The sequence below is a fragment of the Eleutherodactylus coqui genome, chromosome 5 (genome assembly GCF_035609145.1).
Source record: "Eleutherodactylus coqui strain aEleCoq1 chromosome 5, aEleCoq1.hap1, whole genome shotgun sequence".
Taxonomy (NCBI): domain Eukaryota; kingdom Metazoa; phylum Chordata; class Amphibia; order Anura; family Eleutherodactylidae; genus Eleutherodactylus; species Eleutherodactylus coqui.
This window is the reverse complement of record NC_089841.1, coordinates 265,010,651-265,030,818: the sequence shown is the minus strand read 5'-3', so window position 1 is coordinate 265,030,818 and position 20,168 is coordinate 265,010,651. Positions and strand designations below refer to the sequence as shown.

Here is a 20,168-nt window from a genome sequence, read left to right as displayed (position 1 = left end):
TGGTGCATGAGGGCGCTATGACAGTAGTGCTGGCCGCACTAAGATGGTGGTGCATGAGGGAGCTTTTACAGTAGTGCTGGCCGCACTAAAATGGTGGTACATGAGGGCGCTATGACAGTAGTGCTGGCTGCACTAAGATGGTGGTACATGAGGGCGCTATTACAGTAGTGCTGGCCGCACTAAGATGGTGGTACATGAGGGCGCTATTACAGTAGTGCTTGCCGTACTAAGATGGTGGTATGTGAGGGCGCTATGACAGTAGTGCTTGCCGTACTAAGATGGTGGTACGTGAGGGCGCTATGACAGTAGTGCTGCCCGCACCAAGATGGTGGTAGTGAGGGAGGTATGACAGTAGTGCTGGCTGCACTAAGATGGTGGTACATGAGAGAGCTTTTACAGTAGCGCTGGCGGCACTAAGATGGTGGTACATGAGGGCGCTATTACAGTAGTGCTGGCCGCACTAAGATGGTGGTACGTGAGGGCGCTATGACAGTAGTGCTGGCCGCACCAAGATGGTGGTACGTGAGGGCGCTATGACAGTAGTGCTGGCCGCACTAAGATGGTGGTACATGAGAGCTTTTACAGTAGCGCTGGCAAAACTAAGATGGTGGTACATGAGGGCGCTATTACAGTAGTGCTGGCCGCACTAAGATGGTGGTACATGAGGGCGCTATGACAGTAGTGCTGGCTGCACTAAGATGGTGGTACATGAGGGCGCTATGACAGTAGTGCTGGCCGCACTAAGATGGTGGTACATGAGGGCGCTATTACAGTAATGCTGGCCGCACCAAGATGGTGGTACATGAGGAGGCTATGACAGTAGTGCTGGTGGCACTAAGATGGTGGTACATGAGAGCTTTTACAGTAGCGCTGGCGGCACTAAGATGGTGGTACATGAGGGCGCTATTACAGTAGTGCTAGCCGCACTAAGATGGTGGTACATGAGGGCGCTATTACAGTAGTGCTGGCCGCACTGAGATGGTGGTACGAGGGCGCTATTACAGTAGTGCTTGCCGCCACCGCTTGCAATTTCCCTATAATTGTCAGGCTGAACCTCCCTCTTTTTAAGTGCAGATGGAGGTTTAACTGAAATGGCAAGCTCCAACAGGACTCGTCTAATCGCACCTTTTGGCAGCTATCACATGAGCACTGGTGGTCTCCAGCACTTGCCGGTTCCTGATAATTGCTGGGCTGAGCTTAGATGTGGAAGTGCAGCCCACCAACAGACACTAGAACCTGAGCGTCAGCTTCTATTAGCGCCATAACAGACGTAGTAAACACAACACAGACGCTCCTCAAGATGACAAGTCAGTAAATTCTACTTACAGGAGTCCGTTTTGTCTTTCTTACCCTTTGGTGGGGCGGGAGGGTGTCTGGTTAATCGGAACAAGCAACAGGATTGTGCAAATCCAATCCTATACTTATCTGCCCAAGACAACCCCCCACAGGGACATCGGGCACTCAAGACATTCACTAGGTCTGATGATTCTTGCAGTTGTAGTAAGAAGTGTGATTTGAGCCCATGCAAGCTGTGATATCAGAGCAGGCCTCATGGCCTTAGTCACGGTTCAGGAGAGGACATTACTCGGCTCCTTGTAGCGCAGGTTCTTCATCTTTGTGGCACTTCAGTGCGGTCTCTTTAGTCGTTTGGTAGATATTTAACCCAGATGTAATAACATTTCACAATAATTCACAGCTGATACCAAATCAGAGGACGGATGAGGGGAAAGAATTACATGATGCACAAGGAAGGAGAAGATCTACTACCAGACCCAAAGCGTGAGGGTCACCAGATACATCCGCCGAGGTCAGCACGCCTTCCATGCAGCCCTTGTATGAACACCACACATGGAGCGCTCAGCTACATTCAACAGTATTAATTGATTTATTATTGGATTCCAGCAATAATTCATGAAATAAAAATAGCATATCTTCTTTTGGCATCTGTATATCTCTTATTAGTCCAACCAATGTTAAAAGGGATGAAAAAGGGGGAGGGGATGCGGGACAAAAATATATATATGAAAATTGGGCTTAAACTGCATTTATGGAGAAAGTGCCTAAACCAAGTGCAGCTTCCACTACTTGGCTGGGCAGTAGACTTCTATGGATGCAGCCAGAAGGCTGACTGTTCCTTACGGCGAATACTTTCAGTGGTGCTGGCCGGAGGAGAAGGTTCAAAGTGGAAAAGAGAATAGTCACGTCCCCAGGTGCACAGATACTGCTACCTGGATGTGGGCATTAATGCCAGGACTGAAACTGCTGTTGGTCGTACTGTGCAATCAGTTTCTTTATGTGAGCCAGTTTATTATGGAGGTATTCACATCGGTTCTTCTCTTCACTGTATTTGGGATTTGACTGCAAGAAGGAAAAAAGAGAAAATGGCATAATCAGTAAGAAGCCGCAAGACCGACGTGGGACATTCATCCTAGAGAAGGGCTGCTGGATCAACAGGCGCTACATTTATCAAGAGGCACAAGCTTTTGGCATAAGTTACAAGGAATCCGACTTGCAATCCCACCCGCTAAGCCACACCCACATAAAAAAAATTATCAAATTAGCGAAGACCGCAGAAAAATACCCAGAAGTTACACATTTTTGGTCAAGCTGGAGTTGTGCGAAAACTTGCGACTTTACATCAGAATTCTGGCATTATGAATCACCCCATAGTGTTCATCTATACATTAGGCCAGAGGCGCATGGCCACATTTTTGGGCCGTGTGCTGCTCGTGTATTCCTTGGACAGCACATACCGCCATTATAGGCCAATTTTCCCCATGGACTGATGGTCTGCGTGAAGAAAAAAAAAAAAAAAAAAAATCACAGCGTACTCCATTGTCCATTTTCACGGTTGAGAATCGGACATGCAATGTCTGCGAACGTGCAGCGTGTACTGTCCGATACGACTGGCGGCAGAGTTTCCCAACTCAGTGTGCCATTGGTGGTTTCACACACAGGTTCTCATGGCAGCTTACACACATTTTGATCCAAAGCCAGAAGTGGATCTGGCAGGGCCAACTATAAACCCCCGTTTGTGTTCCTCATTTTTTGGTAATTCCACCTCTCTCCGCTTCAAAAATCTGCAAGAAAAACTGCCATAAAAACCTGGTGTGAAACCGCCCGTCATCTAAAGTTTACTTTCTACTCCACAAAGTCATTTCCCAAGTCTCTTATTATGTGCTAGAGAACGGGCAGCAGGCGCCCCCTGGTGGCCACAAGCACTTCCAGCTCCTGTAAGTAGTTGTGAGTAAGGCGTACGGCACACGAGGACCGCAGCACGGACATTAAGGATAATAAGCCCTAGCCATTCCCCATTGAAGGAACCGCAAGGCCCGATGATACTTGTGACACTACAGAAATAGTATAGATAGTGTAATACCAGCGAAACTTTCTATAGTTCTAGAAAACATCACAAGTCATTTACCTCCACTGCGGAGGAGACCGTGTTCAGAGGACGGCCCCACCGATCCAGTCGCATATAACCATCCAGCGGTGTGACCGCTCATCAGGACGTACGAGCCGCGATAACATATATAGAGGGAGACTGTGAATATCCTTTAACCCCTTGAAAGGACATCTGGCAGTTAAATTTTCCCAATCGCCCCAATATTCTGACATGTAGAGGCTGATTGCATGACGTCTCTTTGCAACAGATGGCTTATTACCATATAGTGCGGAAGATACTTTTTTACGAATATCTTCGCAGAGGAGACACTTCGGGCTGGTAATGACAGCATGTACCGATCAGTGTATTAGGGTAATACGGAAAATTTAGTTGACAGATTTCCTTTAACCCATTAACGCTGCAGGGTGTACAGTTCCGACCTGCAGCTTCAGGGTATGAGATCTCGCTCCATACATCTGTGGGGTGGCTGTTTCTAAACAGCTGACGCCTGCTCACAACAGCTCCAATAAGCCGAGCTGCTCATCGGAACCATTAACACTTTAAATGCTGCCGTCAATCCTGACAGCGGTATTTAAATCCCCCAAGCGATGTTCCGGGGCCCCGTATGGCCCCCCCCCCCCACGATGAGATTGCACCTACTGAAAGGCCCCGGGGCTATCATAGCAGAATGCTATGGGGTGGCTTGATAGACTGTCTGTCAGATCGCGGTATAAAGTAATGCTATGGCATCACATCATACTGCAGGAGTGATCAAAGCATCACAAGTTCTTGTTCCCACTGGGGTAAAAATAAGTTTAAAAAAAAACGCTTTACTAATTATTAAAAAAAAAAAGGAAAATAAAAACGTAAAGCCCCTTTTTGCCATATTTGTAATAAAGGAATCTAAATAGTGAAACAAAAAAACATATTTGGCATCACTGTGTCCATAAAAGTCTGATCTATAAAAGTAACGCCTTATTTGTCCCACTAGGTGAACGCCAGCAGAAAAGAAAAAAAAAACAGAATTGCACCTTTTTGGTCACTCCTGTCTCCAAGAAAAAAAATGTAATAAAAAGCAATGAAAAAGACATGCATGACGTCCCACAAAAAAAATGAGCAGTCATTAAACTTTGACAGAAAAATGAAAAAAAGTTATTGCGCTCAGAAGATGGCGGCCGAAGAGGATTTAAAAAAATAAATATCTTTGAAAAAAAATTAAGTAGTACACAAAAAAAAACAAAAAACAAGCTATAAATTTGGTATGGTGGTCATCGTGCCGAGCCATAGAATAAAGTTATCAGGTCATTTTTGTTGCAGTTTGTGCGCCATAGAAACAAGATGCACCCAAAGATGGTGGAATTTTATTTATTTTCCCATTTCACTCCACTTTATACGGTACATTAAATAGTACCATTAAAAAATACAACTTATCCTGCAAAAATCAGGCATGCGACATCTAGGGTCGCTGGAGAAATAAAAAGTTATGAATTTTTAAAAAAGAGGGGAGAAGCAACCGAGAATGGAGAAAAAAGGGTCATGTCCTTAAGGGGTTAAATATGGGTCCTAACTTGGTACTTATAGGGTTAACCCAAAATGGACTTCTCGCCTATCCAGAGTGCATGCTGCGCCGCTGTCTGCGCCTGGGCGGCCGTCGCTCCATTCATTTCACTGGGACTGACAGCAATAGCCAAATGCTCGTACATCTCTAGCAGTACCATTGGAAATAATTGGGGCGGCAGCAGCGTGCTCGACCACCACTCCATTCATCACTGCGGGGGGTGCAGTAAGCCCCACGGTGAAGAGGAGAGGAAACCGGGACCCCCCGTTCTCATGGTGGCTGATCCCTCATAGTTTTATCATCAATCCCCAGGACGGGTGATAAGGAGTACATAGTGGAGTGAAAGCGCCTTGAGCCATTTCTCTTCCTCCCGCAGTGTACTTGTTGACCCGTCTCGTACAGGTCTGCGTCCGGCCGGCAGCACCTCCCACCTAGCTGTACCTCCATTATACATGCACCCACGGAGGAGCTCCACCACTCTCTGCTCACCCCGTTTTGGGAATACTCCTTTAAAAAGGACACAACTTTTTGGGCTTTTATTTCCTGGTTGACGCGGCCGTCTGAGGCTTGTTGTGCGGCTCTATTGGATATATTGTACAACTATCTTTTTTTTTTTTTTTTTGAGCGGCACAGTGAAAGATCAACAATGTGGCAAAAATGACATAGAATGATTGCGCAAAGAGGCGCAGGAGGAGGTGACTGATGGCCTCCGCCAGTTCCCCCCCCCCCCCCCACCACAAGTCCTACAGACTCTTCAGGACGCCCAATAATGCAGCTCATCTGATAACGGACTGGATTTACAGAAACTTTCAGCACAGACTCTCACGTGAGGAGTAACGTGCGGTTCAGGATTTAGGAACAGGTCGGAGGTCACGTATTTGGTAAGACTTACTTTCTTAATTTTATGGTATTCTTGTAGGATTTGATCGTGGATAGTCTAGAAAGGAAAAAAAATAAAACCACATATCAGCGACATAATACAAAGGCCTCAGGATATATTCAGTCACCATCGTATCTGCTCATGTGCAGATTGTGACTATACGGCACCGGGCGCGCCTCGGACGGCACCAATAGCACAGATCAGTTGGCTGTTCTTGCCTCCCAGCTGACCACAGGCCTGTACATCCCACCGTACCACGGGTGAGACGCTGCCGGGACATCCCTGCTCTTCAGCCGCCTGCAGGTGAGACACCGGGGTGCACTGACCATCACCTCTCAGCTTCCATGGACTCCTGGCTCCTAACCTCTACACGCCATCCACACACCCTGAATTAACCCCTCATTGGACGAGTCTCCCACTCTCCTGCGTTCCTTCCAGGTACAGCAGTCCCTTCTCACAATGCCTGGTAAATTCATTGGTAGGACTGGGATCACACATTCTGCTTGCATGGTGGCTGATGAGGGTGCAGAAAGCGGCCAAAAATGGAGATCAACGCAGTTATCAAGTGACTGCAGCCGAAAGCACTTCTACTGTAATGGCCATGCGCTGAATTACTGCTTTCCTGCACAACCGCATGGCGATTCAAGGTGAAAGAGCTTTTACTTACACTCATTTGAAAACATCTCCGATCTCCATGTTGGTGTTGGCACGCCTGGAACCCATGAACTGGGTAAGACACTTACATATCAGGAAGATAGAGGCTGTGATTAGACCTGGCGGATCTGTAGTGGGGGGATCCCAATCCAAAGTCTGCCCCTGGGGGGCCACAGCACTAGTTATGGCACCTGTGATCTCCTGCTGACTGGCGTATTTAATTACTTGCTTTATCAGCATTGATTGTGTGATTATTTTCAGCGCACTAGTTGACATTTCACAATGACCCTTCTTCCAGTGAGTTATGATCTCAACATATATGGTTGTCCTGAAGCCAGTTACTAGTATGGTGAGGCGATGTAATGTGCCTATTCCCCATTGCACGCAGTCTGTTGCCCTCTAGTGGGCACACTCTATTTTGCTAACATGCTCTACAACGCTTGGTAAAAATCCGTAGCTGAAACCGGCATGTGGATCTCCACGAATTAGCCCTACCACTAAGAGCGCGGAATGGCATCGGAGAAGAGTCGGTGGGTTTAGAGCTATTTTTTTCGTGTGTTATGGTCCTTTTTGGTTTAGACGACCTTAACATTTTTTTTTTTCAAAAAGGTGGTGAAATTAAAATTTAGTGTTTTCAGAAAGGTTTCCCCATTGGATGAGCTGGACCTCCTTTTTGGCATGCTTGTTGCACCTGGCCAAGCGTGTCCGTGCTTCCGTCCTCCTGGCGATTGGTTGGCGGTTTTCCTTTTTCCTCTTTTGCATAGCACTGATGAACACGCTGTGGATTATAAGATCTATAGTGTGTATAATACTCCTCACATTTTATTCAGAAGGGCGTGAATGCGGTATAAAAAAACACTGCATTCACCCCATTACTGGAGAATGTCAGCAAATCCAGGCCTGAATCCTGCGTCATGAATGTGTGACTATAACATTGTAGCGGCACGCCGTCAGTAGGGCTTATTAACATGGACATGTATCGGTCGGGTTTTAACGCCCGGGCTGATATACGCTGCCCATCTCTGCAAGGGGAGGAGGTAAGACAGGGCTCAGGACACTAGCTGCCGCTCTGTCCCACCTCCTCCCCTTGCAGAGACTGTCCGGGTGTGAAAACATAGCCGATATACGTCCATGTGAATAAACCCTTCCAACCAAAACCCCAACATATTTATATCGCCCAGGGCCTTAATACTGCATGGAACGGAGACGCTCGGCGTGATGGCCATCTGCTCCGCATGGAAGGCCGCTGTGGGAAGCCTGCATTCTTCCAGCACTTGTAAGTGGGGCGATTTAGACAATAGATGCATTGAGGAAGGGGCTCACCAGTCCACCAACACACAATGCACCTTCCTCTAGCAGCGTCCCACGCTTACCTTGTACTCCTCCGAGCCGTGGCACAGCTGCTTGAGCTGAGAGTCCAGCTGGGTGAATCTGCTGGTTATCCGCTCTATTCTTGCATGTAGATCTCTGTATTCGTTATATTCTGCATTGAAGTCATTCTTGTAACTCTGGCGCTGTTCCTGCGATGCGATTGCTGCGTACTTCCTAAGTTACAGACACAACGAGGCATCAGCAGCGAGTTACACAAGTGCCAACAGACAGAATACAAGTTAGATACTCACAAACTATAGTCTGGCATCTCGGATGTCGATGTTGGGATACTGGAATTGCTGCAAGCCCCATTTACATCTAGGGGAAGGAAAAAAAAACACAAAAAACAGTTTTCCTGTTAAGTAATGTTTCCCATCAGGAGTGCAGCGCGGGTGGAGTAGGGAGCGCATCAAAAACTGCAGACAGATTTGCTGTGATTTGTTGCAGGTTTTGCTGCGGTTGCATAAAGTCTGGTTTCAGTAAGACAATATATACAAGCCACAAAGTGTCCCAAGATGGAACTGCGTCTAAAAGACTAACGAGAGAGGGGGTCCAGCATTCACATGGAGGCAATGCCGGACGACAGACTGTGCCATCCTTCAGGCGAGGAGGCTCCACGAGTCTGACAGCACTCCCGTTGTGTAACTGAAGGACAGCGATCGGCCAGATTGACACCACTACACCGCTATTTACTGATGTCCGATACGAAGAAAACATTCTCCGCAGAGCGCTGCCTCAGACGCTACATAGGAGGGCGCAGCGGACGTCACGGCGCTTCCAGCATCTCTACAGACCGGATCCTCAAGCGGTTAAAGGGGTTGTCTCGCGAAACCAAGTGGGGTTATACACTTCTGTATGGCCATATTAATGCACTTTGTAATATACATCGTGCATTAAATATGAGCCATACAGAAGTTATTCACTTACCTGCTCCGTTGCTAGCATCCCCGTCGCCATGGTTCCGTCTAAATTCGCTGGCAGCTTGCTTTTTTAGACGCGCTTGCGCAGTCCGGTCTTCTCCATTCAGCACGAGCCGCTTCAGTGTGCTCCCCGCTACAGCTCTTCTGCGCATGCGCAGACGAGCTGTCACTGCTCGAGCTGCCGAGCTGTCCCGCCGTCCTGGTAAGTGATGGGCCGGGGGGGCTGCCGCTGCGCCGGGGGGGGCTGCCGCTGTGATGGGGGGGGGGGGGGGGGCTGCGCCGGTTACCTGCTGCCTGGCGGTGGGTGACTGGTCGGCGGCTGCGGTGGGTCCGGTCGGCGGCTGCGGGGCGTCTGGTTGCCATGGAGACACAGCTGGCAGCGTCTCGGGAGCGCGCACGTCGGGCTGCAGCGAGCGACGGGAAAAAAGCCGGCGGCCATCTTGGGGAAACTTTTATAAGTTGCTGAAACGCTGGAACAGTAAGTACGAACCAGCTAGAAATGTCATTTACAGGGGGGCTTAGTTATGTGTACTTAATGGGGGGGACTGGGCAAAAAAAAAAAATTCACTGCTTCCTCGAGACATCTCCTTTAATCCTCTAGGAGGACAGCGAGACTTCCCAACCATGAATGGCTCATGTGTTCATGATCAGAGTATCCTGAGGAGAGGTCATCAACAGGAAAAGCCCGGAATACCCCTTTAACTCGTTTTGCCTCATTTCGAGCCTTTTTCTCCATGATGTCACATTCCATGTTGTTTTTTTTTTTGGTTGTCCACTTTTGCACAGTAACGCCCCCTATTTAACATCACTGCAGTCACATACATAACGATCTTCCCATCACTTGCATGAAGACCCGTTTCCAGCAGAACAAGCTTCTTTTATTTTTTTTATCGACACCCTTTTGTGGAACAATTCCTTTTTTTCCTTTTAACCCTTTCCAATCCAATTTGTATCCTGGTTTTCCTAGGGGGCTTACTCTTTTTCTGCCGTTACACAACGGCGCTATGTGCTGGCTAAAGCCAGTACTGCATGAGGTGACACGTTGGATAGGCTCCGACAGCAGAGAGGCTGGCAATATACAGTAAGAGAACCCCGACGGATGTCTTCCAACATCGGAGCTGTCAGCCTTAAATCATAATGTCTTCAGAGGTCAGACAGTGGATTGGAAAGGGTTAAAAACATTTTATTATATTTTTTTGGGAGGCGGAATGATTAAAAACATTTTGGCTTCACTGTGCAGGATATACAAATCACAGAGAACGGCCAGATACTTACTGATACAAGAGGGCATCCCCTCAACATGCGGGCGGCCATACTGCCGAATGAGGGAGCCAAGATACTGCGCAGGATAGAACTTCAATATATTACACGGGCTGATACGGATGTAGCAGAAGGAAATTAATAACAAAAAGGAGAAAAAAAGTGCACAAAAGGAATTTTTCCTTTATCTGTTTTTTTTTTTGACCATTTCCACATTTTCTTCTACGTCCTTGAAGGGCTTGCACGTGTGATCCTGTGCTCATACAGTGCAATTCTTTTATATTGCAGTGTATTATCTCTAGTCTTTGACAAGGCTCAAGGGCACTGTTAGGTATCCGACTGCCCATATCCACTCATTAGCCCTCCGTGGATGCATCGCAGATGACTGTCACAAGATTAATGGCAGCATCTAAGAGTTAAAGGGGTTGTCCCGCGGCAGCAAGTGGGTCTATACACTTCTGTATGGCCATATTAATGCACTTTGTAATGTACATTGCTCATTAATTATGAGCCATACAGAAGTTATTCACTTACCTGCTCCGTTGCTGGCGTCCTCGTTTCCATGGAGCCGTCAAATTAGACGCGCTTGCGCAGTCCGGGTCTTCTTTTCTCAATGGGGCTCCGTGTAGCTCCGCCCCGTCACGTGCCGATTCCAGCCAATCAGGAGGCTGGAATCGGCAATGGACCGCACAGAAGCCCTGCGGTCCACCGAGGGAGAAGATCCCGGCGGCCATCTTCAGCAGGTAAGTAAGAAGTCACCGGAGCGCGGGGATTCAGGTAAGCACTGTGCGGTGTTCTTTTTTAACCCCTGCATCGGGGATGTCTCGCGCCGAACGGAGGGGGTGGGGTTGAAAAAAAAAAACCCGTTTCGGCGCGGGACAACCCCTTTAATGGAAGGGTTCAGAGTTTTCTCCAATCTCAGCAGCTGCAGCAGGACCCTAAGCTGTCAGTTCAAGCTGTGCTCCTATGACGATGGTGGGGACAGAACTCCTGTGGCCAAATGACCACAATAATCTGTCAAATCACAGGAACGTAAGGGTCAGTCATGGGGCAGGAGGGTGTGAAGGCGCCCATAACAGACTAGAGGTGAAGAATCGGGACAGTTTCAAGTCAAACAATAGTTGGATAGATAATGAGCAGCAGTGGGCGACAGACCGCCATCGTCTGGAAACAAGCAGCCAGGGGTCAAATGTTTGTCCGACAGACCGCCATCGTCTGGAAACAAGCAGCCAGGGGTCAAATGTTTGTCCGACAGTTGCACAAAAACTATCTTGTGAGAAGATGAGTCTTTGGAAAGTGGTTTCTGTATTGCGCAGTGTCCGTGAACATATATGGCCATCTAGAACAGCTGGCGTGACCAGTATGGACTGCTATGGGTGTATGGCTGCCCAACAACGCGATTATTCATTTAGGCGTCAATCTACTTCTATCTTTAGGACAGTCTCACACAACAGACGTCCGCTCGGACGATCCACACTAAACCGCAGGCATTAAAAGGCATGTATTTTAAATTTTTCTTGCATACTTATAGATATGATTTGCGTTATCCCCCGAGAGGAAGACAATTTTCCGTATGCTGTATTTTTTCACGGAATCCGCATGGCAGCCTCCCTTGATGTCAATGGAAGCATCCAATCCACAGCCTAGATGTAATTAGCATTGTGTATGGGCTGCAGGTACCCACGTCATCACTAACGACGGTGCGGAGAATGTAAGCAAACCAAAACAGAAAAACAGATATTTTTGGTATAACTTACCGTAAAATCTTTCTCGTCACGTTCATTGGGGGCCACAGCCTAGACCATGGGATATAGCCACTGCCCTAGGAGGCGACACTAAGCAAAAATTGTTAGCTCCTCCCCCTGGCTATATCCCCCCTGCAGGCACTCAGCTAATTAATTAGTCTGTCTGCAAGCAGTAGGAAGCCAGTGGGAGTACGATTATACATATTATGTTTCATACATACCAAAATACGTACTTCGGTCATTGTTTGGCAGAGAATTATGCCAAAGAACAGAAAGTTCCAGCAACCGCCTAAATAAACAAGGGGTGGGTGCTGTGGCCCCCAATGAACGTGACGAGAAAGAGATTTTACGGTAAGTTATACCAAAAATATCTGTTTCTCGTCTGTATCATTGGGGGCCACAGCCTAGACCATGGGACGTCCACAAGCAGTCCCAAAAATCTATATATAACGGGTGGGCATTTAAAGTTTGACCGTGTGGTCAAGGGACCGCCGCCTGCAGGATCTTCCGGCCGAGCGCGGCGTCCGATGATGCAGATATGTGGACCTTATAAAACTTTGAAAACGTATGTAAGGAAGTCCAGGTGGCTGCCTTACACACCTGAAGCGCCGAGGCTCTGTGCCGTTCCGCCCAGGAGGCCCCTACCGCCCGTGTGGAGTGGGCCGTAACCCAAAATGGTGGCGTGCGTCCTGAGGTGCGATACGCCTCTGTTATCAAGGACCTTATCCACTTAGATAGGGTGACCTTTGAGGCTGCCGAGCCTCTCCGGGCCCCCTCCGGAATCACGAAGAGGGTGTCAGTCTTACGGAATCCTTTGGTTCTTTTTACAGAAATCTTCAGTGCCCTCACCAAGTCCAGGTGGTGCAGTGTCTTTTCCCTCGTGTGTACTGGCGTTGGACAGAAAGAAGGCAAGACAATTTCTTCATTGATGTGAAACTCCGAGACTACTTTCGGTAGAAACTCTGGTGATGGTCTCAGTACCACTTTATCTTGGTGGAAAGTCATATAGGGGGTCTGTATAGACAAGGCCGCCAGCTCCGAGACCCTACGAATAGAGGTAATGGCGATGAGGAATACCCCCTTCCAGGTCAGTAGCCGCATAGGAATCTCTTTCAGCGGCTCAAACGGTTGGTCTGTCATAGCCTCCAATACGAGATTAAGATCCCATACTTGAACCGGGGGTTTCAACGGGGGTGTCGTATGGGCGACTCCCTGAAGGAATGTACGCACAGCCATTCTGTTTGCGATTGGCCTCTGAAACAGCACCGTCAGTGCTGACACCTGCCCCCTTAGCGAGCCTACCCTTAATCCTATTTCGAGACCCGATTGTAGGAATGCCAGTATTCTGGCTACTGAAATTGCATCGGCTGCACTCGCCGCTCCTCACACCAGGTGAAGAAACGCTTCCAGACTCTGTAATAAATAGCCGATGAGGCTGGTTTCCTGGCCCGTATCATTGTCTGAACCACCTTCTCCGAGTAACCTTTTCTTCTTAACACCTCGGTTTCAACAGCCAGGCCGTCAAATGTAGAGACCTGGAATCCGGGTGTAGTAAAGGCCCTTGGGATAGCAGGTCTCTTCGATCCGGTAGGTGCCATGGTGTGTCGGTCAACATTTCTATGATGGCCGCGTACCAGCTTCTTCTTGGCCAATCTGGCGCTATTAATATCGCTGGTCGCCCTTCCTGTCTGATTTTCCACAGGATTCTTGGTATGAGGGGGACTGGTGGAAATACGTACAGGAGTTTGTATCCTCCCCACGGAATGGTCAGTGCGTCCGTTGCTGCCGCTTGTGGATCCCGTGCTCGGGCCACAAATGGAACAATTTTGTAATTCAGTCTGGACGCCATGAGGTCCACGTCCGGTGTACCCCATTTCCGACATTGTCCGGAATACTTCGGGGTGCAACCCCCATTCGCCGGGACCCCCATTCGCCGGGATCCACCGTTTCCCGACTTAGGTAATCTGCCACCCAGTTGTCTACTCCGGGAATGTAGACTGCTGATATTGAGCTCAGATGATTCTCCGCCCACGTCAGTATGCAAGCTACTTCGTTCATTACTGACGCGCTCCGTGTGCCCCCTTGATGGTTGACATAAGCCACCGCTGTGGTGTTGTCCGTCTGGATGCGCACATCCTTTTTGAGACTGGACCTGAAATGCCGGAGAGTCAGGTAAATGGCCCGTAATTCTAGGATGTTGATCTGCAACCTTGTTTCTCTCTGAGACCAGACTCCCTGAACTGACTGGTCCCCCAGTGTTCCGCCCCAGCCTGAGTGGCTGGTGTCCGTCGTCAATACTACCCATTGTTTTGGGCCCAGAGGCCGTCCCGCCTGAAGCCTCCCTGGTTTCAACCACCACTTCAACGCATCCTGGACTTGAGGGGTTATCCGGATTCGTTGTTCCAGAGTCAGTGTGGACCTGTTCCAGCGGGACAATATCAGATGTTGTAGCATCCTTGACCGGAATTGGGCAAAGGGGACCGCCTCGAAGGCTGCTACCATCTGGCCCAGAATACTCATACAGTGTCTGATGGTTAGCGTTCTCTTCTGTATTAGAGACCGAGCACCGTGTAGAAGCTTGTCCACCTTTGTTTGGGGTAGTAACACTCGGTGCTGGCTGGTGTCGAATATCATGCCTAGGAACTCCAACTGTTGTGTTGGTATTAGGCACGATTTTTTGCGGTTTACTATCCAGCCAAATTCTTCTAAAGTTTCCATCGTGACGCGTAAACTCCTGATATTGCCGTCCCGCGACGGTGCTTTTACTAGCACATCGTCCAGGTATGGTATGGCCGCTATGCCCTTTGCATGGAGTAGTGCCATCACTGCTGCTAGTACTTTCGTAAAGACTCTTGGAGAGTTTGACAGGCCGAATGGCAGAGCCGTGAATTGAAAATGCCTTCCCTGCGTCTCGAAACAAAGGAATTTTTGGTGTGCTTCCCGAATCGGGATATGGAGGTAGGTGTCCTTGATGTCTATTGAGGATAAAAATTCCCCCGGCTGCATGGAGGCTATCATGGATCTGACCAACTCCATCCGGAAATATTTTGTTTTGATGAATTGGTTTAGTCTCCTTAAGTCCAGTACTGGCCTGACCCTGCCGTCTTTTCTGGGCACTAGAAAAAGATTTGAGTAGAACCCTTGCTTCTCTTGCGCCCCTGGCACTGGTTTTATAACTCCCTGTGCCAGAAGATTTTCCACTGTCAATTGTAGGTTGGCTACTCCTTCCGGGGTGGCAGGCACTCTGGACTTGCGAAACGAATCCTGTGGCAGAGTCGCGAATTCGATCGCGTACCCAGATGCCACGATCTCCTGCACCCACTTGTCGCTCACGCGACTCCACCATGTCTCCCGAAATTGGGAGAGCCTGCCCCCCCACCCTGGTGACCCTGGGTAGGGGCGGCGGCCTCATGCTGCATTCTTTGATCCCGCCGCCTTAGATGTTCCCGGTCGGGATCGCCATGCTTGTCTCGCCTTGAAGGTTGGACCCTTCCTTGCGTCTGTCGGGGTCCTTCTAGATTGGGACCACTGCCCTGACCCAGAACGGGACGAGCAACGCCGCAAGGACCTAAAAAACGGTTTCCTCTTCAACGGAACCTTTTCCTTTCATGTTGGAATTTGTGGCAATGACGTGCTTTTGCCGCCTGTGGCATCCTTTATCAAGTCATCTACTTTAGGCCCAAAGAGCCCATTTCCCTCAAATGGCAACTTTGTCAGGACCATCTTGGATGCTGAATCGGCCGACCAGTTCTTTAGCCAGAGGGTTTGGCTTGCCGTGACAGATGCGGCGGACGCTCGCGCCACGAACTTAGCTGCATCTAGCTCTGCTGCGCATACGAACTTGTTCGCTTGTATGATATTGTCTGTTGCTTCCAGTACTTCACTAGGTGGAGCGCCTGCTAGAATGTCTTTCCGCAGCTGTTTGGCCCAGGCTATGGACGCTTTACTGACCCATGCGGCCGCAAAGATCGGCTGCAGGGCGGTGCCCGTGGCCTGAAACACCGATTTCGTCAATGTATCCGGTTTTCTGTCTGAGGATTAGCCAGAGTTGCCACTTCGGCTGTTGGCAACGCCGTGCCTCTAGATAGCCGTGACACTGGTGGGTCGACTACCGGGGGTACCGCCCAACCCTTTTTCAGACTTCCTGGGAATGGGTATGTGACTTCCCAGGTTTTCCCATGTTCCCTAAAATTTTTTTGTCAGGGTTCTGCCATTCTTTATTAAGGACGTCAGCGAAATCCTGATGTGTCGCGATCTCTTCTGCCGTCTAAACGACACCGTGGAACCGAACTGGTCTCGCAGAGTACGGGGACCGCGAAGAATACCTTGACCTGTGGTACGTATGGACGGACTCCCTGGACCCATGGGAATCATGAGAGTCTCTGGACCGCCTGGACTTGGAGGGTCTAGATGACCTCCTGGTATGGCGAGATTTACGAGAGGTGTCCTCGCTGCTGCGGGATATCCTCCTTTTGCGTGCCCTCCTGCGCGCATATTCCGAAGAGGAAACTTCCGAGCTGGATTCTAACTGGCGTAAAATTGCCGCAGAAGATGTGGCCAGGCCAGAGACGGCAGCGGCCAAGGACCTCGCCCATTGGGGTTCGGGCCCTGGCTCCACAGGGGCGGCGGGGGCACAGTGATCCCTAGAACTGCGCGCGCCGTGGCACACTTAGCGCAGCGGGGGTCGACTTGACCGCAGGCAAACTTAACGCTGCACGCTGTGCAAGCGTAATGCTTCACCCTCCCCTTGGCCGGGCTGGAACCCTCTGATCTAGGGTCAGACATGGCAAAAGGAAACCTCCGGTAAGTGGGGATGCTACGTACTGCCACAGGAGTACCTGCAGGGGGGACAGGGGAGGGGTAGGGGGGACACCGCAAAGTGCTGCCTTGGCAGGGCTTACCCGGTCTAGCAGCTGTTTTAGCGGTTCCCCTGATCCAGCTGGAGCCTCTGGTCCTGAAGCTGGAAGGCCGTCAGGAGTCGACGTGGGTCCACCACACGGAGATAGTAGCGCTGGTGACCCGGCAGGTGTGTGGCAGGAACTGCTGCGGTGCTGCTACAGCTGCTGGTGCCCGTTACAGGAGATGCTGCTGCTGTCCGGGTGCTCACTCTGTAGCCAATAGTCTGCAGGGCCGTATGAGGGCTGGATGCTGCTGTGTGCTGCAAGCTGAGAGCTGCGCACAGTGCTGGGCCCAGTAGTGCCAGACAAACAGGGTGTCTCGCTGCTGAGAGCGACCATTCTTCTGTCTGGTTGCTTCTTTTAAGTCTGTCGCGGTCGGAGGGGGCGTGGCTTGCCCCGGAAGTCTGCCCGCGACCCGGAAGTGACGTTTTCCAGCCCGGCGCCCCGCCCCCCGGAGCGCCGCACCCGGAAGTGACCTGCCCAGCCAGTGCCCCCGCGTCCTGCTAGCATGCCGTGCTCCTACCCCTGCTGCCGGGAGAGCTACTGCCGCCGCTGCCATCCTGATGCCGTTCTTCACTACGTCCTCCTTGAGGTACCTTGCGCCGTCAGGGAAGCCACAGCCTGTCCGCCCGTCGACCTGTCTCCAGCAGTGTTACCCCCTATGCGTCACTGGTCAGGCAGTGCGCCACTCCAGGGAGGGGGAGCCCTATGGCTGGCGGGTAACCGACTCAGATGTGCATTGCATGGTCGGGCCCCTTTTTCTTCTCTGGGTGAGACGCCGCAGAAGTGGTGGAGACACCCCTGCCTGCGTCTCCCCCGGGAGGCCAGTAGAGCCAGGGAATAGCCACGTCTGCCTCCTAGCAGACACTAAGCTAAAGACTAATTAGCTGACTGCCTGCAGGGGGGGGGGGGGGGGGGGGGGGGGGGGATATAGCCAGGGGGAGGAGCTAACACTAATTTTGCTTAGTGTCGCCTCCTAGGGCAGTGGCTATATCCCATGGTCTAGGCTGTGGCCCCCAATGATACGGACGAGAAAATCTGTACTGTGCCAATGGACCGCCACGGTCATTTACAATACAGGTAAGTGCCATACACATGTTCACCAGCTGGAATCCGGCCCGCTCGTGTAAGCCTGACCTTACTCCTATCAGGGCTGTGGAGGAGGTAAGCCAAAATTTGGCTCTTTAACTTTCCATGTATGTGGCACGGAGTGTTAAAGGAGATGTCTCGAGGAAGCAGTTAAATTTTTTTTTTGCCCAGTCCCCCCCATTAAGTACACATTACTAAGCCCCCCTGTAAATGACATTTCTAGCTGGTTCGTACTTACCGTTCCAGCGTTTCAGCAACTTATAAAAGTTTCCTCAAGATGGCCGCCGGCTCTTTCCCCGTCGCTCGCTGCAGCCCGACGTGCGCGCTCCCGAGACGCCGCCAGCTGTGTCTCCATGGCAACCGGACGCATCGCAGCCGCCGACCAGACGCCCCGCAGCCGCCGACCAGACGCCCACCGCCAGGCAGCAGGTAACCGGCGCTAGCCCCCGGCTCCCCAGCGCTAGACCCTCAGCCCAGGTGAAGGCCCCGGAGCCCAGCGCTAGGTTCCGGAGCCCAGCGCTAGTTCCCCCGGCCTAGCGCCAGCCCCCCCATCGCAGCGGCAGCCCCCCCGGCCTAGCGCCAGCCCCCCCATCGCAGCGGCAGCCCCCCCCGGCCTAGCGCCAGCCCCCCCATCGCAGCGACAGCCCCCCCGGCCTAGCGCTAGTTCCCCCATCACAGCGGCAGCCCCCCCCGGCGCAGCGACAGCCCCCCCCGGCGCAGCGACAGCCCGGCGCAGCGGCAGCCCCCCCCCGGCGCAGCCCGGCGCAGCGGCAGCCCCCCCCCCCCCCCCCCCCGACAAATCACTTACCTGGGAGGCTTCTCGGGGCTGCTGGGCTGGGCTGGGCTTCTCCGCTGGGCAGCTCCAGTTTCTGCACCTTCCTCTAACAGAGGAAGGTACAGAATGGCCGCTGCAGCGCGCTCCCGAGCAGTGACAGCTCGTCTGCGCATGCGCAGAAGAGCTGTAGCGGGGAGCACACTGAAGCGGCTCGTGCTGAATGGAGAAGACCGGACTGCGCAAGCGCGTCTAAAAAAGCAAGCTGCCAGCGAATTTAGACGGAACCATGGAGACGGGGACGCTAGCAACGGAGCAGGTAAGTGGAATAACTTCTGTATGGCTCATATTTAATGCACAATGTACATTACAAAGTGCATTAATATGGCCATACAGAAGTGTATAACCCCACTTGGTTTCGCGAGACCACCCCTTTAAGGCAGCAGTATGCAGTTCTAAACTCTTGCTTACAGCTTGAAGGTTGCGAGTTTAATCCCCACGTGGGTCAAGTAGCCGGATCAAGGTTGATTCCGCCTTTCATCCTTTTGGGGTCGGCAAAATGAGTACCCAGCTTGGTGAGGGGTAATAAACAAGTTCCTTGAAAGCGCTGAAGAATAGGTTGGCGCTATACAAATAAAATGTTTATATTTAGGGGAGGGATATTACTGACAATAAGAGTGTATATTTATAAATCTGGGTGCTCATTTTACCGACCTCGGAAGGATAGAAGGCTGAGTCAAGCTTGAGACGGCTACCTGAACCAAGTGGAGATTGAACTAGCAACCCTCAGGTCGTGAGCGAGCGCTTAGAACTGCATTTCTGCTGCCTTATCACTCTGTGCCATATTCCCTCTAGTGGAATGGAGGCCATCAATATAATATTCAACTATCCCTAGAAGAGGGGTGTGTGTATAATATAATAATATACAAACTACCGCAAAAATAAACCCCAGCTAGACTACATAGAATTTTTTTTAATGAATACATCGAATGTGAGTGTGTAGATATACAGTGCTGCCTGGGGTTAATAGTTTAATTCGTTTGAGTTTAAATACTTGTAAGTCAAATCAGTTTTCCCCATTGAAGTGAATGGAAAAGCAATTAATCCGTTCCGCATTGCGAAGCTCTCTCACCAATTTCAATGAGGATGGCATTGCCCTATTGAAAGCAATAGGACGCCAACATCCCCACAATGATTTTCGGGGAAGGGCTTTAAATAAAAATATAAATATATATATATAAAAATATAAATATATAAAAAAATATATATACACACACACTAGCTGATATACCCGGCTTCGCCCGAGTTAATTTGGTACTGGTGTTTATCTGATGTTCACACGGAAAATCTTATGAAGTCGTGGTTACTTTAGAGAAACCGGAAAAACTTATGTTCACCATTTTGCATAGGTTACCCAGGAAACACCACGGGAAGGTAACCATGCAACGTTTCCTTCATATAAAATGACATCAGGAAATTAGATTTCATACGTAAAATTTGGACGCTAATTCTTTTGCACTTAGAATTGAATAATCGAGTTGGGACCCATTAGCTTTTCCTATATATGACATAAATCAATGCGCGTGCCAAAATTTCACATTTCTATGACACCGGTAAGTGATAAAATTACATTTCG

At 50.2% G+C, this 20,168-nt stretch overlaps 1 protein-coding gene across 1 annotated transcript; it reads right to left on the bottom strand.

Moving 5' to 3' along the window:
• Window positions 1-1,862: 1,862 nt before the first annotated feature.
• LOC136628598 (RNA polymerase II elongation factor ELL-like) lies at window positions 1,863-8,654 on the bottom strand. The gene is made up of 4 exons (XM_066604628.1): window positions 8,100-8,654; window positions 7,851-8,022; window positions 5,836-5,880; window positions 1,863-2,358 (listed from the first exon to the last, which is right to left on the bottom strand). The coding sequence occupies exons 1-4, from the start codon at window positions 8,114-8,116 to the stop codon at window positions 2,242-2,244; spliced, it is 351 nt and encodes a 116-aa protein (XP_066460725.1). The 5' UTR covers window positions 8,117-8,654; the 3' UTR covers window positions 1,863-2,241.
• Window positions 8,655-20,168: the final 11,514 nt, after the last annotated feature.

Excerpts from the sequence above, each read along its gene's own strand:
- LOC136628598 (XM_066604628.1), bottom strand. Across the intron at positions 5,881-7,850 it reads ACGGCTCGGAGGAGTACAAG|ACTATCCACGATCAAATCCT; the intron begins GTAAGCGTGGGA and ends TTTCCTTTCTAG. Across the intron at positions 2,359-5,835 it reads AATACCATAAAATTAAGAAA|TCAAATCCCAAATACAGTGA; the intron begins GTAAGTCTTACC and ends TCCTTCTTGCAG.